General features: G+C 38.4%; 1 protein-coding gene across 2 annotated transcripts; it reads left to right on the forward strand.

The window, feature by feature from the left end:
• Positions 1 to 3,758: 3,758 nt before the first annotated feature.
• Positions 3,759 to 10,708, forward strand: LOC131521893 (uncharacterized). Of its 2 annotated transcripts, none has more exons than XM_058747013.1 (5): positions 3,759 to 6,140; positions 7,215 to 7,301; positions 7,619 to 7,733; positions 8,927 to 9,018; positions 9,783 to 10,708. In XM_058747013.1, the coding sequence occupies exon 1, from the start codon at positions 4,054 to 4,056 to the stop codon at positions 5,929 to 5,931; it is 1,878 nt and encodes a 625-aa protein (XP_058602996.1). In that variant the 5' UTR covers positions 3,759 to 4,053; the 3' UTR covers positions 5,932 to 6,140; positions 7,215 to 7,301; positions 7,619 to 7,733; positions 8,927 to 9,018; positions 9,783 to 10,708. The 2 variants fall into 2 exon arrangements, with proteins under 2 accessions (XP_058602996.1, XP_058602995.1); XM_058747012.1 differs by having other exon boundaries at positions 7,639 to 7,733.
• The last annotated feature ends 3,625 nt before the right edge of the window (positions 10,709 to 14,333 follow it).

The raw sequence follows: 14,333 nt of genomic DNA on the forward strand, positions 1-14,333 counted from the left end.
TGCTTGGTCAGTGTGTTCACCCTGTTGGAGTATGGCAGTGTGAATTGGCTTTTAGGTGCTTTGGAATACAAAACAAAAAACAGTAAAATAAATATATATTTGTTTAATGTTCACGCAATTAACACAAAATTCTTAAATAAGGTTTAAGAACTCTATTTTTGCAGTATTCAAGTGTTCATGTCCCTGAATAATATCTGTATGAACCTAAGTCTGAAGAGTACACATATCTAGTAGACAGCAATCCTTGTGAGTGAGAAGTCTGGTGTGGAGGCTGGATCTGGAACCGACTTCTGTCCAGGTTATCCGTCTTCACGAACTGCCCTGAAATACAATTCAAACAAACAATGTAGTGTGAGGCCCTTACATTCACAATGCTCATTTTGGCTTTGGTGGTGAAGTGTGCAGAAAATTCTGCTGGACTGAAATTTAGTATTTAGTGAACAGTCTTCAAGAGTGCAAATAATATTTTAAGTTTTAAGTATCTTTCAGGCTCGCGTGAGGTTTCCACGAGCAACAAAGTCTGCTTGAACAAAAATTTCACTACATTTTAAGTTTAGAAAATAATATACAGACCGTTACAGTTTGAAGCGAGGTGCGTTCACAGTACTGGTTCTGTCTTACCGTTATTAATTTTAATTTCAAAGAACTTTTTTATTATCATCTGTGTCTTTTTTTTAATTATGATTGACCCCTCTGTAGGTTGTTGTGTATGAAGTGTCCTCAGAGCAGAGTTAAACAAGATGGCCTTGTTGGACATACAGGAACCCAGACAGCAACATAGTGTCGGCCCAGATCCGGCCCACATCTGGCCCGCGTGAAATCCATGCGGGCCAGATGTGGGCGGATCTGGGCCGACACTGCTTGCTGTCTGGGAAATATTTGATATTTATTTGATATATTTTTTTTAAATATTCAACAAACTTTTGAATGTTTGAGGTTTTACTTACTAGTCAGATGGTTCATGGCGCTTTGGAGATGTTCTTCGACAGGAGATCTGTTCCGCTCCAGCTCTGCAGCACAGCCATCAGCATGGAAGAATAGGAACAATATGTCACATAGCCAACAAAATGTAGTATATAATGTCAGGATTATTAGAAATAAATAAACTACAGCAGAGGTGAAATGCAATAATAATAATATACAAAACATACAAAAAATCTTAAGATACCAGAATTCATATTTTTAGGTTTGCATGATGATATAGTTGAAATATATTGTGAAAAATTCATAGTTATTTAATAAGATTTCTCAGATCACCTGTGTTTCCTGTATCTCTGTCAGCAGCTCTCATTACAAATTTTCTTGTAACTCTGTTTTAGGTATTTTTTTCTGACGCTCCTGAAATCACAGTACAATTTATCAATATTTGTTTGCAACGAAAGTTCAAAACGTGTTTGAAATAGTTTCAGCCCATTAGTTCATGTAAGTGCCGTCACCGATTGACCCCCACAGTGCAGACTTTTAGGTTAAATTAATTAGCTTATAGTGACTTCCATTTATCTATTGACAAAGTATCAGCAAAACATTTACAAAACTATCAAAGCCGCTCATCTACACATAAAAGGTGCTTAAAAGCTCAAACGTTCATTAATAAGAGCTTAAATGTATAAGTTAGCTTACCTCTAATTGTTAGCCTCTATAGTTAACGGTTGTGATGCTAACGGTCTTTTTGAAGACACTATACCACTCCTGTAAAGTAAAGATTCAACAGAAACGTGTCAGTAACATGTAAGAAAGTGTCAGGAACAGTTGTATGTATTATTTGTGTAACTTTAGGGACTAAACTTACCTGAAAGCAGTGAAAACAGCAGAGACAGCCTCTCACTACTTGTCAGCTGAGTGAGTTGACGCCCTGTTACCATGGTAACCTCCTCCGCTTCAGTTTAAATGCGATTTGAATGCTCAACGCGCGCTCTCATTGGCCGTCCACACGAACGCGGTTATTTTCAAAACAGCAGCTTTTTCTATGCGGTTTGGCCGTTCGTCCTCACGCAAACGCTGCACTGGTCACTGAAACCGAACATTTTGAAAACTCCTGCCAGGGAGAAGATTTAAAAAAAACTCTGGTTGCAGTGTTATCATGCAACGTTAGATAGCAAAACCAGAGTTTTTGGCTTGTGACGTCGGAGCCTGCGCTGTTATCTCCGCCTACTTGAAACTTTTTCAGGCTTCTGATTGGTCAACATGGCCTAAAACACATCAAAGTTACGCATTTACATAAATAGTACAAAAGTCAAATAAAATGTCCTGAAATTTCATCATGTATTGTTTAGTAGGCCTACATCAAACTGTAAATTGAATGAGAATATGAAAGTAGTGAATGCAAAACATTGTTTGAAGTCAGTTGTATATAAATAAAACAACAGGATATACTATTCTATAATATAACATATAATATAATATAATATAATATCATATGAGGCATGAATATAATTTCACATGTAAACACAATTAAACACAATATGACCTTGATGTTATGCATTTTAAAAATATATTTTCAAAATGTATTTCAATATATTTAACAGTGTTTCACATATATGTGAATATATTACCTTTCTGTATGGGAAAACATTGGGATTTTAGTCAAAAATATTTAAAATGGATTTTAAATGTGGGTCAAGATCGGCAATACTTATGTGGCCCACATATCTATATTTGACATCTGGCCCATGTCTTGTGTGCCGTCTTAAACCCGGTACCACCTCCGCCAAACTCGGGCCATGTTTGGCCCACATGCTGTATGCCAGTGCCGGATGAATGGCAGATGAATATATGAATATATATATAAAACAACAGAATATATTATTCTATAATATACTATATAATATAATATCATATATTATATAATATCATGAGGCATGGATATAATTTTGCATACAAACACATAATAACACACATTATGAGCTTTATGTTATGCATTTTAAAAATATATTTTCAAAATATATTTAACAGTTTCACATATATGTGAATATATTACCTTACTGTATGGGAAAACATTGGCATTTTACTCAAAAATATTTTAAATGGATTTTAAATATGGGTCAAGATCGGCAATACTTATGTGGCCCACATATCTGTATTTGATATCTGGGCCAAATACTGCATTTGACATCTGGCCCATGTCTTGTGTGCCGTCTTAAACCCGGTACCATCTCTGCCAAACCCGGGCCATGTTTGGCCCACATGCTGTATGCCAGTGCCGGATGAATGCCAGCTGTGCCAGATGCATGCCAAATCTGGGCCAAATTTGTTTGCTGACTGGGCTTTAGCGTGCCAGTGGATAAAAACAGTCAATTTTGGTTTGCATTTGAATTTGATGGCAAAGGTTATACATTCACGAGAATGGGCCAGGGGTATTGTGACAGCCCTAATCTCTATAATGAAGCGCTTAGGCGAAGTCTGGAGCCATTGACCCTGACAGCTGGAACTGCTTTGCTTCAATATGTGGATGATTTATTTTTGGCTGCTAAGGATGAGCCCACATGTGTGGCTGACACTGTGACCCTCCTGCAGCATCTGGCTCGTGAGGGCCACAAGGTCAGCTTGTCTAAATTGCAGTTTGTAAAACAACAGGTTACATTTTTGGGCCATGTCATAACACCAAACAGCAAATCCCTGTCTGACAAAAGAATTGAAGGCATTAAGAATGTACCAAAACCAATCACAAAGAAACAAATGCTATCATTTTTGGGAATATGTTCATACTGCAGAACGTTTATTCCAAATTATGCAATTCTTGAGCAGCCTCTGAGAGCCCTAACAACAGGGAAGGGGCTGAAGTCATGTGACAAAATTGAGTGGACAGGGGAGGCAGAGGAGGCATTTGTGAACATGAAAGTTCAGCTGTCTCTGGCGCCGACTTTGGGCCTACCGGTACCAACCAAGCCTTTTGTTCAGATGGTGGATGAAAAAAATGGGTTTATGACTTCTGTGTTGTTGCAGCATCATTGAGATAAATTGCGACCTCTGGCTTATTTTTCCAGCAAACTAGATCCAGTTGCAGCAGGCCTGCCACACTGTCTGAGGGCGGTGGCTGCTGCAGAACAGGCCGTAATGGCGTCTAGAGAATTTGTAGGGTACTCTGACCTGATATTAAAGGTGCCACACGCTGTGTCCATGATCCTGCAAGAACAGAAAACATCGCATTTGTCGACAGCGCGGTGGTTACGATACCACACTATCTTGCATGATATGCCAAATATCACTGTCAGACGATGCACGACCTTGAATGCTGCTACTCTCCTTCCGATGGCGGAGGATGGGGAGGAGCACCATTGTTGTCTAACTGCGCTAGAACATGTGTGTACACCGCGTCCAGATCTTTCTGATGTACCACTTGAAAATTGCGAAAATGTCCTCTTTGTGGATGGCTCGGCCTACAAAGATCCACAAACAGGGCAGAATAAAGTTGGCTATGCGGTAACAACCGAATTCGAAGTCGTGGTTTTTGGCTCATTGCCACCACACTTTTCAGCACAGACAGCGGAGCTTGTGGCGTTAACAGAAGCGTGCAAGTTGATGGCAGGCAAATGCGTCACAATCTATACCGGTTCGCGGTATGCATTTGGCGTCACGCATGACTTTGGAGCGCTGTGGAAACACAGAAAATTTTTCAAAAAGTCAGATGGGCGCCCAATATTAAATGCTCCTCTAGTGGCGGCCTTACTGGAGGCCATTCCACTACCAGACAAAATAGCCATTTGCAAATGTGCCGCACACACCAATAACAAAGATTTCATATCAACAGGAAACGCCAGAGCAGATGCGGCAGCGAAGGCCGCGGCGGCGAAGCAGACAAAAGAAACAGAGTGTACTATGTTATCTGAAAGTAACCCAGACATTTCTTCCTCTTTACAGAGCATGCAGGCCTTTGCCTCAGGGGCAGAGAGGCACCAGTGGAAACAGTGTGGCTGTAAACTGAATGAGGGTGTCTGGATGAGCTGTGATGGCAAGCCTTGTTTACCTAGACACTTCTTTCCACATTATGCTAAGTCGACACATGGGAAAGACCATGTATCGAAAGGGGGAATGGTGGCACAAATGAAAGAACTGTGGTTTACAAAGGGGTTTACAACATTTGCAGAAAATTTTTGTAAAAGATGTGTTATTTGTAACACCCACAATGTGGCGAAAGGGATAAAAATGTCTCAAGTGTCCCAACCGCCCGCGACAGGTCCTTTTGAATATCTACAAATGGACTTCATTGAACTGTCCCCATGCCAAGGGAAAAAGTACTGTTTGGTGATGGTGGATATGTGGTCCAAATGGGTCGAGGCTTTCCCAACATCAAAACAAGACGCAGCGGCGGTGGCAAAGGCCCTGCTGACTGAGATAGTCCCGAGATGGGGAGTTCCACAAAAAATCAGTTCTGACAATGGAACACATTTTGTCAATGAGGCAATAATACAAGTGGGTGAATTTTTAGGAATTAATTTGAGAACACACTGCAGTTATCACGCAGCCTCAGGGGGCGCTGTAGAACGGCAGAACGGGATAATTAAAAACAAATTGGCTAAGTGTTGTGAGGAAACTGGACTCACATGGGTTAAAGTGCTCCCGATCGTCCTCATGTACATGAGAATGAGAAAACGATCTAGGGTAAATCTGAGCCCATTCGAAATTCTCTTTGGTAGACCACCATTTATGGGAATAGAAGGGGGAAAACAACAGCTGCCATCAACAGAATTGTGTGAGCATGACATGTTGAGTTACTGCAAAGAAATGTCTTCTCTGTTGTCTAATGTCTGTGCGCAGGTAAAAGCCGCCCAGGGGAAAGTTGCAGAAACTCCCTTGCACGACATCAAACCAGGAGATTTCGTGGTGGTACGAGATCTGAGGAGGAAAAGTTGGAAGGTGAAAAGGTGGCTGGGACCGTTCCAAGTACTTCTGACTACCCACATGGCCGTGAGGGTAGCTGAGAGGGCAACGTAGATTCACGCCAGCCACTGCAGAAAAGTTCCACCTGCATCTGAGGAGGAGGAACGGAGGGAGTAGGAGATCCAAGGGGTGTGTTGACAGGTGCCAAAACCCTGTACAAACATCAAGCGCCTTATCAGCGTGTGAGCAAGGCCAAGATTGAAAAGTTGTGGAGAGACAGCCCGCGCACAAACTGCGGCCTCTCACCCATTACAAACAGACAGGTGCGGGACGAAAGGAGGTGCTGATAAAAGAACTCGAAAAGGTCTTATTGTATTATATTGGAAATAATATTTTTACAAAACAGGTGTGCATGCAAGGTTCATATTTGATATGTGAGAAGTGACTGAGGGTCTGACCCATGTCAGAAGTGCAGTAGCAGTGTTTACTCATTTAGCCCGGCTTCCAGATAGTGAGTATGTACTTGTTTTGCAACCAGTTAATTTGCTTTCGCAAACAAAATTAACCAGGACTTTGTAAAATGTTGGGTACATCATGTTGTTTCCATATTCCAGACTACAGTGATAACATCACTAATATCATCACTCACATCAGAATGGCCGTAAAAGAGCCTGAACGAGCAAACGATGTATGGCTTGAATGGTTGACGAATCTGTGGGGAGGATGGGGATACTGGTTGTTTAACACTGTATTACCATTTGTGGCAGCAGGAGTGTTGCTACTGTTGTGTTTACCATGCATTCTCCAGTTCATATCCAGCTCAGTACAGAGACTGGCGAAAACTAAGGTAGCATAGTGAGAATGATAGATGTAGAAATGAATTGTTATTATAATCAGTTATCAATGAATGATAAAAAGGGGGAATTGTGGAGGAAAATTTATTTTATGCTTATTTTCCATGTTTATGAGAATATGTAATGCAAACCCTTTTTTAGGTCTGGCTGTGCGGGAAAGGAATGGGTTTGGGGCCTTTTGCTGTTTATGACCTGAAGGGTCATTTAGGGCCTAAAACCATGAGAAACAGGGGCTGAGGGTATAATAAACCAGAGTGTTTCTTTCCCTTTCCCATTTGGTGGAAAAGTACAGCTGTTTTAACATGTGATCTTTTGACCTTGAGTGCCTTGAAGAGGGTATAAAGGCGGAGGACTGCCCTCCCCTTTTGTCGCACTCTGCAGAAACCTGCGTGTCTGTATGACTGTTGACCTTCTTTGCAAAGAATAAAACCTTTTATTAACTAAGAGTGAGTTTGTCTCTTATGCTGAGGAGAGTCAGTTGAAATTGCCCCGACAATATTTCATGGTAAACAAATATTAATAAAAATTGTTCTGTGATTTCAGGAGGACAGAAAGAAACTCTACATAACAGAAGGGAAGCTCCAAGATTTCAACATTTCTGAAGGGAGCTACTGACTTAGAAAAATACAGGTGAACTGAAGAAGCTGAAATATAGATCATGAAATATATTAATGTGCATTTTTCAAAATATATTTAGCCAATTTTAAGAAGGCCTTGACATCAAAACGTAAGTGACACTCAACCTAAAACTAAAAACATAGATTCTGTTATATTAAGATTATGTTGTTATTAGTAGTAGTAGTAGAATTTGTTGTGTGTGTGTATATATATTTGTTAATAATTGTTATATATTATTCTTTCTTTTATTTGCATTTTACTGCTGCTCTAGCTCGTTTCCTTCTAATAAACCTGGAGTTGCAAACTAAATATTGTTGGCTCTGTGACAGATTGCTTGTTTCTTTCCTAGATTCTTCAGTGGTGATGGCCTGCTGCACCCAGCAGAGTTGGAGTGAACCTACTGTCAGACAGTGGTGTACCGTGGGGTTTCAGTCAGGGCCTTCAGTAAGCAACTGTAAACTACATGTACACATTTTACACATCTCTGTTACAGCTAATGTAGCCATATGCGTAATGCACATATTATGCCGCACACAGGCTCTCAACAACAGTGACTGCTGATCAACAATTTCAACAGTAGGCTAGATTAGGGTGGGTTAAGAGTCAAATTTTCCTACATCATGATCAGTAAAAGTAATCCGCCAATACACAAGTCACTATGCACATTCACGTCACTCTAAAATGACAACGTGCCCAAAGCAGCAAAACTGTACAAATGCTGGACATCCACACACCACACCACAGTATTATCAACGCACCATGTACACCTCCATAACAATGTGCATGATAAATAAATAAAGTCCCTGGGTCTATCATTCCATGCCTCTTTACTTGGATTAAAAAGTAAACACGTCAACAAAATAACTTGTGCTCGGTGCTAGCTGTTAGCCACTCATAGCACTCATAGTTGCAATCTTTGAAATGGCGCATAAAAACTTTGTTGGCCTTTGTTAGCGAATTCAGTTTGGGTGTAGGTCTTCCTTTCTCAGTCATTCTCGTTTGTCTTCAAAAGAGCGCCTTGAAAAGGTGTTTTTAGTAGCTAGGCAACAATATCTGATGTAGGCGCCGATGACTGCAGCTGTCATTTTCTTTTCATTGAATTTCACTTTCGTACCTTGGAAATCCCTCACTAAAAGGGCGGTATAATGCTGGGGGTAGCACTGGGCACGTCACTAGACCCAGAGGGCGGGCTGTCATTGAACTTCAAAATTTGATTGGCTGATGATTCTGTCACTAATGCTTGTAACTGGGTATCTTGGAGAAAGAATAAGCATTGTTCTTTTACATGTTACCAACATTGTAACAATACAAAATGGACTGAAAATGTTTTAGCTTACCCTTTAATAATGTTGAAGGATAATGTTTAACTGAACACAAAACTAGAGACTTGTTTAGTAAGATTTTATCTGAACATAAGTGACCCTCGACCTAAAACTAAAAACATAGATTCTGTTATCTTAAGATTATATTATTAGTAGTATTAGTTATATATGTATATGTTATTATATTGCTATATATATATTATTCTTTCTTTTATCTGCATTTTACTGCTGCTCTAGCTCGTTTCCTTCTAATAAATCTGGAGTTGCAAACTAAATATTGTTTGCTCTGTGTCAAATTGCTTGTTTTGTTCCTAGATTCTTCAGTGCTGATGGCCTGCTGCATCCAGCAGAGTCAGTGTGAACTCCTGTAAGACAACATCACCAAGATGCTATAAACCGCAGGATTAGTAAGTAAAGTCTTGAACATACACACTGTTTCATAAGTTTGGGTTGGTATGATTATTTTGTTTTTTTTATGTTTTTGAAAGTCTCTTATTCCAACCACAGTTTAATGTATGAAATTATTACAATTTACTACAATTTAAAATAACTGTTTTCTATTTGAATATATTTGGAGAGATAATTTATTCCTGTGATGATTAAGCTGAATTTTGTGTCACATGATCCTTCAGAAATCATTTTAATTTTCTGATTCTTATCAGCGTTGAAAACAGCTGTGCTGCTTCATTTTTCCAGGATTCTTTGGTGAATAAAGTTTTAAAACAGTACAGAATTTGACATTGATAATATTTAGAAATGTTTCTTGAGCAGCAAATCAGCGTATCAGAATGATTTCTGAAGGATCATGTGACACTGAAGACTGGAGTAATGAATGTTCTGCTTTGATCACAGAAATAAATTACATTGCATAATATGCAGAAAACTGTTGTTAAATAGTTTTTACTTCATTTTGATCAAATAAATGCAGCCTTTGTGAGCAGAAGAGACTTCTCTCAAAGACGTAAAAAAATCTTACTGACCCCAAACATTTAACAGTAGTGTAAATTACAAATATGATGTTCCACCCACTTAAATATACTGTGGCATGTGTAGTTTTAGCCAAGTATTCACACAACACATCTGATAACCTTGCACTCCAGTTATATGTCTGAATAATATGAACAGCAGCTATGCTAAACTTTCTTCTTTTGATTTCCTGTTACTATCTTAGGATGCCCATCCCGAGGTTACTAGAGATGAAGCCAGCTCCAGTTTGGATCCAAACTCACTTGTGAAGATGCCAACGCTCACAAAGACTACAGATGACGGCAACTGTACATGGACACACAAAACACTGGACACACAAAACAAATATTATCCTTATATTACCTATAAGGGTAAGTTTGACAATTTTCAACCCGCTATTGTATTATTGCAACGTCTGTAATATCTGTAAATGAACAATATTTACTCTTTCTCTGAGTTATATGGACCCTATTTGTCCCCTTTTATTTGTAAGCAGCACTTCGCAAGATGACACGAAATGAAATTAATTTTGACAAAATGACACAAACACTTTTGCAGCATCTAAATGAAAAAATGCTGTTTTGCATCAGTTTTGCTGACAAATACACTGGGTATCTTGGAGAAAGAATAAACATTGTTCTTTTACATATGTTACCAACATTGTAACAATACAAAATGGACTGAAAATTGTTGAACTTACCCTTTAATAATGTTGAAGGATAATGTTTAACTGAGCACAAAAATAGAGACTTTAAATAAAAATATTTTAGAATTTTTATCATGCTATTTAAAATTTTTAACTGCGTATTTATTGTTTGCCTGGTTTTTAATTTGTGTTTATGCAACTGTTGTATTATTGTAACTCAGTTTTTGTCATGAAGACAGCCTTCGATGCTGACAGCACAGAACACATGACTTGTTTTATGAACTACTGTCATATAGACATTATTTTGTTGCCAGAAGATGGTCTTCCCCAGTGAGTCTCAGTCACCTCTGGCTGATTAAAGGATGTTTTTAAATTGTAACCTTGAAATATGCATATTCTGTAAACCTACTTTGAAATGATAAGTATTGTGAAAAGTGCTATACTTATACAATATTTAACCATGGTTTTACTATAGTAAAACTAGCAAGCATGATTATAGTAACCATGTGTTTTTTTTTTATTTTTGAAACCATGCTTTGATGTCATATTCTATAGTAACATTGTAGTAATACTTCAGTAAAACTGGTAACTATGACTATAGTGACCATAGTTTTTGAAATTATGGTAAATGTTGTAACTATGGTTTTACTGCAAATGCTGTAGTAACGGTTATTTTGTAGTTACTATGGTTTTACTGCAACAGTCATAGTTAAACCATGGTTACTGTAGTAAAACTATGGTAGATTTTATTTTTACTATGGTTTTACTACTTTAAATGCTATAGTAATGGTTATTTTTGTACTTACTATGGTTTTACTGCAACAGTCATAGTTAAACCATGGTGATTGTAGTAAAACTATGGTTGATTTTGAGTTTACTATGGTTTTACTGCAAATGCTGTGGTAAAATCATGGTTAATTTTCAAAAGACTACAAATAATCGTGAATTATCCGCTTTTGATCAAAACATCTGGTAAATGTAAATGTATTTGTATGTGTAATGTGTTAAATGAAAATATTAATAAAGTTGCAGCTGTTCTTGAGAGTGGTGTGTATTGTTTTATTATAAACCAGCGGCGGCAGCTGCAGCCCAGATAGCACACGTACGTCTGCAAGATGTCTGTTAAGGATCTGTTGATCTGGAAAGCATCTGCTGTCTACAAACGTCTGACAGACGTCTGCAAGATGTCAGTTTTACATACATTCTAAATCATAAACATCTTAAAGACATCTAATAGATGTCTATTTGACATCTAAAAGGAGACGTCCAATAGACCTATTGCAGATGAGCAAACACTCTAAAAAATACGTCTTGCAGATGTAAATGCAGATGTCAAATAGACGTCTCCTAGATGTACGTGTGCTATCAGGGAGGTGGTCCGTAACGATGAGCAAAACGCCGGTGAACCACGTCCACGCAGAGCGGCCGGGATTTACAGCTGCGTCATCCCAACATCGGCCGGAGGGCATCCGATCAGAGGCCGACGTCGCGGCGACGTATTGCCGATTAGCAAACAATCCCTGAGAGACATCGTGCTGACGAAATTTTGTACATCGGACCGACGTCGGCCAGACGTACGTGTGCTGTCTGGGTTGTCATTCAATGCCTTGCATTAAAAGCCAGTTATTATAAAGATTTTTAATTCAAAAACGTACTTCAAAATTAAGTTTTAATTATTTTCGTGCCGTGACCTTGGGGGTGGGAACGTGTGACATAGCCACGCGCACTTACTAGACAGCGTTAATGCAGAGGAGGACACTAGTCTACAAACCTCCGAAGGACTGAACTACGAAGGACGCAGCCTCGGTAGGATGCAGCCTTCCATTTGAGAAGCACCCATGGGCTTTCAGGCTGTGTACCTCCAGATTATTATGGCTGTCGTGATTAAAGTTAAAAATGAGTGGTGTTGATTGCGGCATTACTGTTTATGTTGCTAAACCTTAAAACCAATCACATGTTCATGTTGAGTTTATGAATGTGGCCAATCAGCCTTTAGATTAGTCATCATGACGGAGTTTTGAATTTTGCGCTCTGAATTCTGTATTTTTTTTTTCATCATAAACAACCCAGCTAACATAAGACACAGCGGGCCACTGGCGGCCCACTGGTGGCAGAGTCGGCGGCCCACCGGCGGACGCCGCCCGCGGTTCACCGGCGTTTTGCTCATCGTTATTCAAGCAGACCACCAGCGGCAGCCGCCGCTTTTCCAACAGCGGTCCGCTGACGAGCCGCTGGTTTATAATTACTGTTTGCTGGCGGTCCACGGTCGGTCAGTGGTTCATAATCAGATTCAGAACAGATTAAACATACAAATGCATACAGTATATTTATCAGATAGTTTTATCCAATGTGACTTTCAAATAGAAGCATTCAATTCACATATTTGTACCCGTACAAAAGTCAACCACAAACTTCACCATGGTTTCAAAAACTGTGGTTACCAGTTTTACTCCAGCATTAAAATATTACTTTAGTAGAACCATGATATCAAAACCTTAGTTTGAGAAAAACTAAAAACCCCTGGTTACTACAGTTATGATTACTAGTTTTACCATAGTAAAAACATGGTTAACTGTTGTAAGGGTACACTGCTTTTCACAATCAAAGCAGCTTTAGAAAATTTCAAAGTTTCAAAAAAAAAAAAAAATTCCTATCAACAGCCTGAGGTGACTGTGACTCAATGGGGAGCATCTTCTGGCAACAAATTAATGTCTATATGTCAATAACTCTAAGATAATACAAGTTATGTGTTCAAAGTCATGTTCAGTTAAACAGACAAACATTAAAGGGTAAGTTTGGTGAATTTAAATCCACTTTATACTGCCACAAAGTCTGTAATATGTAAATAAACAATATTCGGATAATGCAAAATATTATTTGGCTGACAAATAAATGGGTATATCTCATGGAACTCAGAGAAAGATTAAACCTTGTTCGTTCACATATATTACCATCATAGTAACAATACAAAGTGGGTTGAAAATCACTCAACGTATGCTTTAAGGCAATGATTGCAATACATAACATTTGTCAGGTTAGTATGTTCATCTATAGTTGCCATCATCTGGGGTCTTCATCTGAAGTAACCACAAGTGAGGCTGGATCCAAGCTGCAGTAACACTGGGATGGGAAACCTGAGAGATAGAAACGGGAAAACAAAAGGAGAAAAATTAGCATAGATGCTGTTCATATTATTTCAGGCAAAAGATGATCACGTGCATTTATTACTAGAGTACAAGGTTATGAGTTGTTATGTGAACGCTTGGCTAAAAGATGTATTTTTAATATAGATTTAAACAGAGAGAGTGTGTCTGAGCCCCAAACATTATCAGAAGGCTATTTGAGAATTTAACAGCTCTGCCTCCTTTACTGGACTTTGATATTCTGGGTACTATACTGGGTACTTTGTGACATTATTTAGCTTACTTTGCTATAATTTGTTTAAATCACAATCTGATTTTATTCTATATCCCGTAGTAAGCATATAATTTGTCCTCAGTATTCAGGGAACAGACACAGTCTCGCTCTAAAAAGTAGTTTTATAGTCCATTCAAAATAAAATGTTTTAATTGGTCAAACATTTAGAAGACTACAGCAAGTTATGTCATTTAAAATTTAACCATTTACTCCATGTGTTTTATATGTTACCTCAACTAAGATTTATTATTTGGGCATCATAAGAAATTGCGGGGGAACTAAAACATATATTTTTATAGTTTAACAAAATTATTAAAAATGATTAACTGGTGTTTATCAATCACTAAAAACACACAATTTACAACACATAATAGCCATTATTTAATAACAATCTCCATTTATAACATTTGTCATACAGACTAAACATACAGGCTTAAAGAAAAAATGTCACCTACATCTCGGATGGCCTAAGGGTCAGTAAATTAACAGCAAATTGTCATTTTTGAGTGAACTATCCCTTTAAAGCTCCAGCTGACAAACATTACATCTGTAATATAACTGCAAAATTCAGTTTAAACTTTAATGAACTAAGAAAAACCTAAACAAGCTAAACAAAATGTTAAGAAACAAACATTTACAAATTGTCACGCACAGGATGAAGAGGCGAACGAAAAGGATTGCGGTAAGAGCTTC

The sequence above is a fragment of the Onychostoma macrolepis genome, chromosome 16 (assembly GCF_012432095.1).
Source record: "Onychostoma macrolepis isolate SWU-2019 chromosome 16, ASM1243209v1, whole genome shotgun sequence".
Lineage (NCBI taxonomy): Eukaryota > Metazoa > Chordata > Actinopteri > Cypriniformes > Cyprinidae > Onychostoma > Onychostoma macrolepis.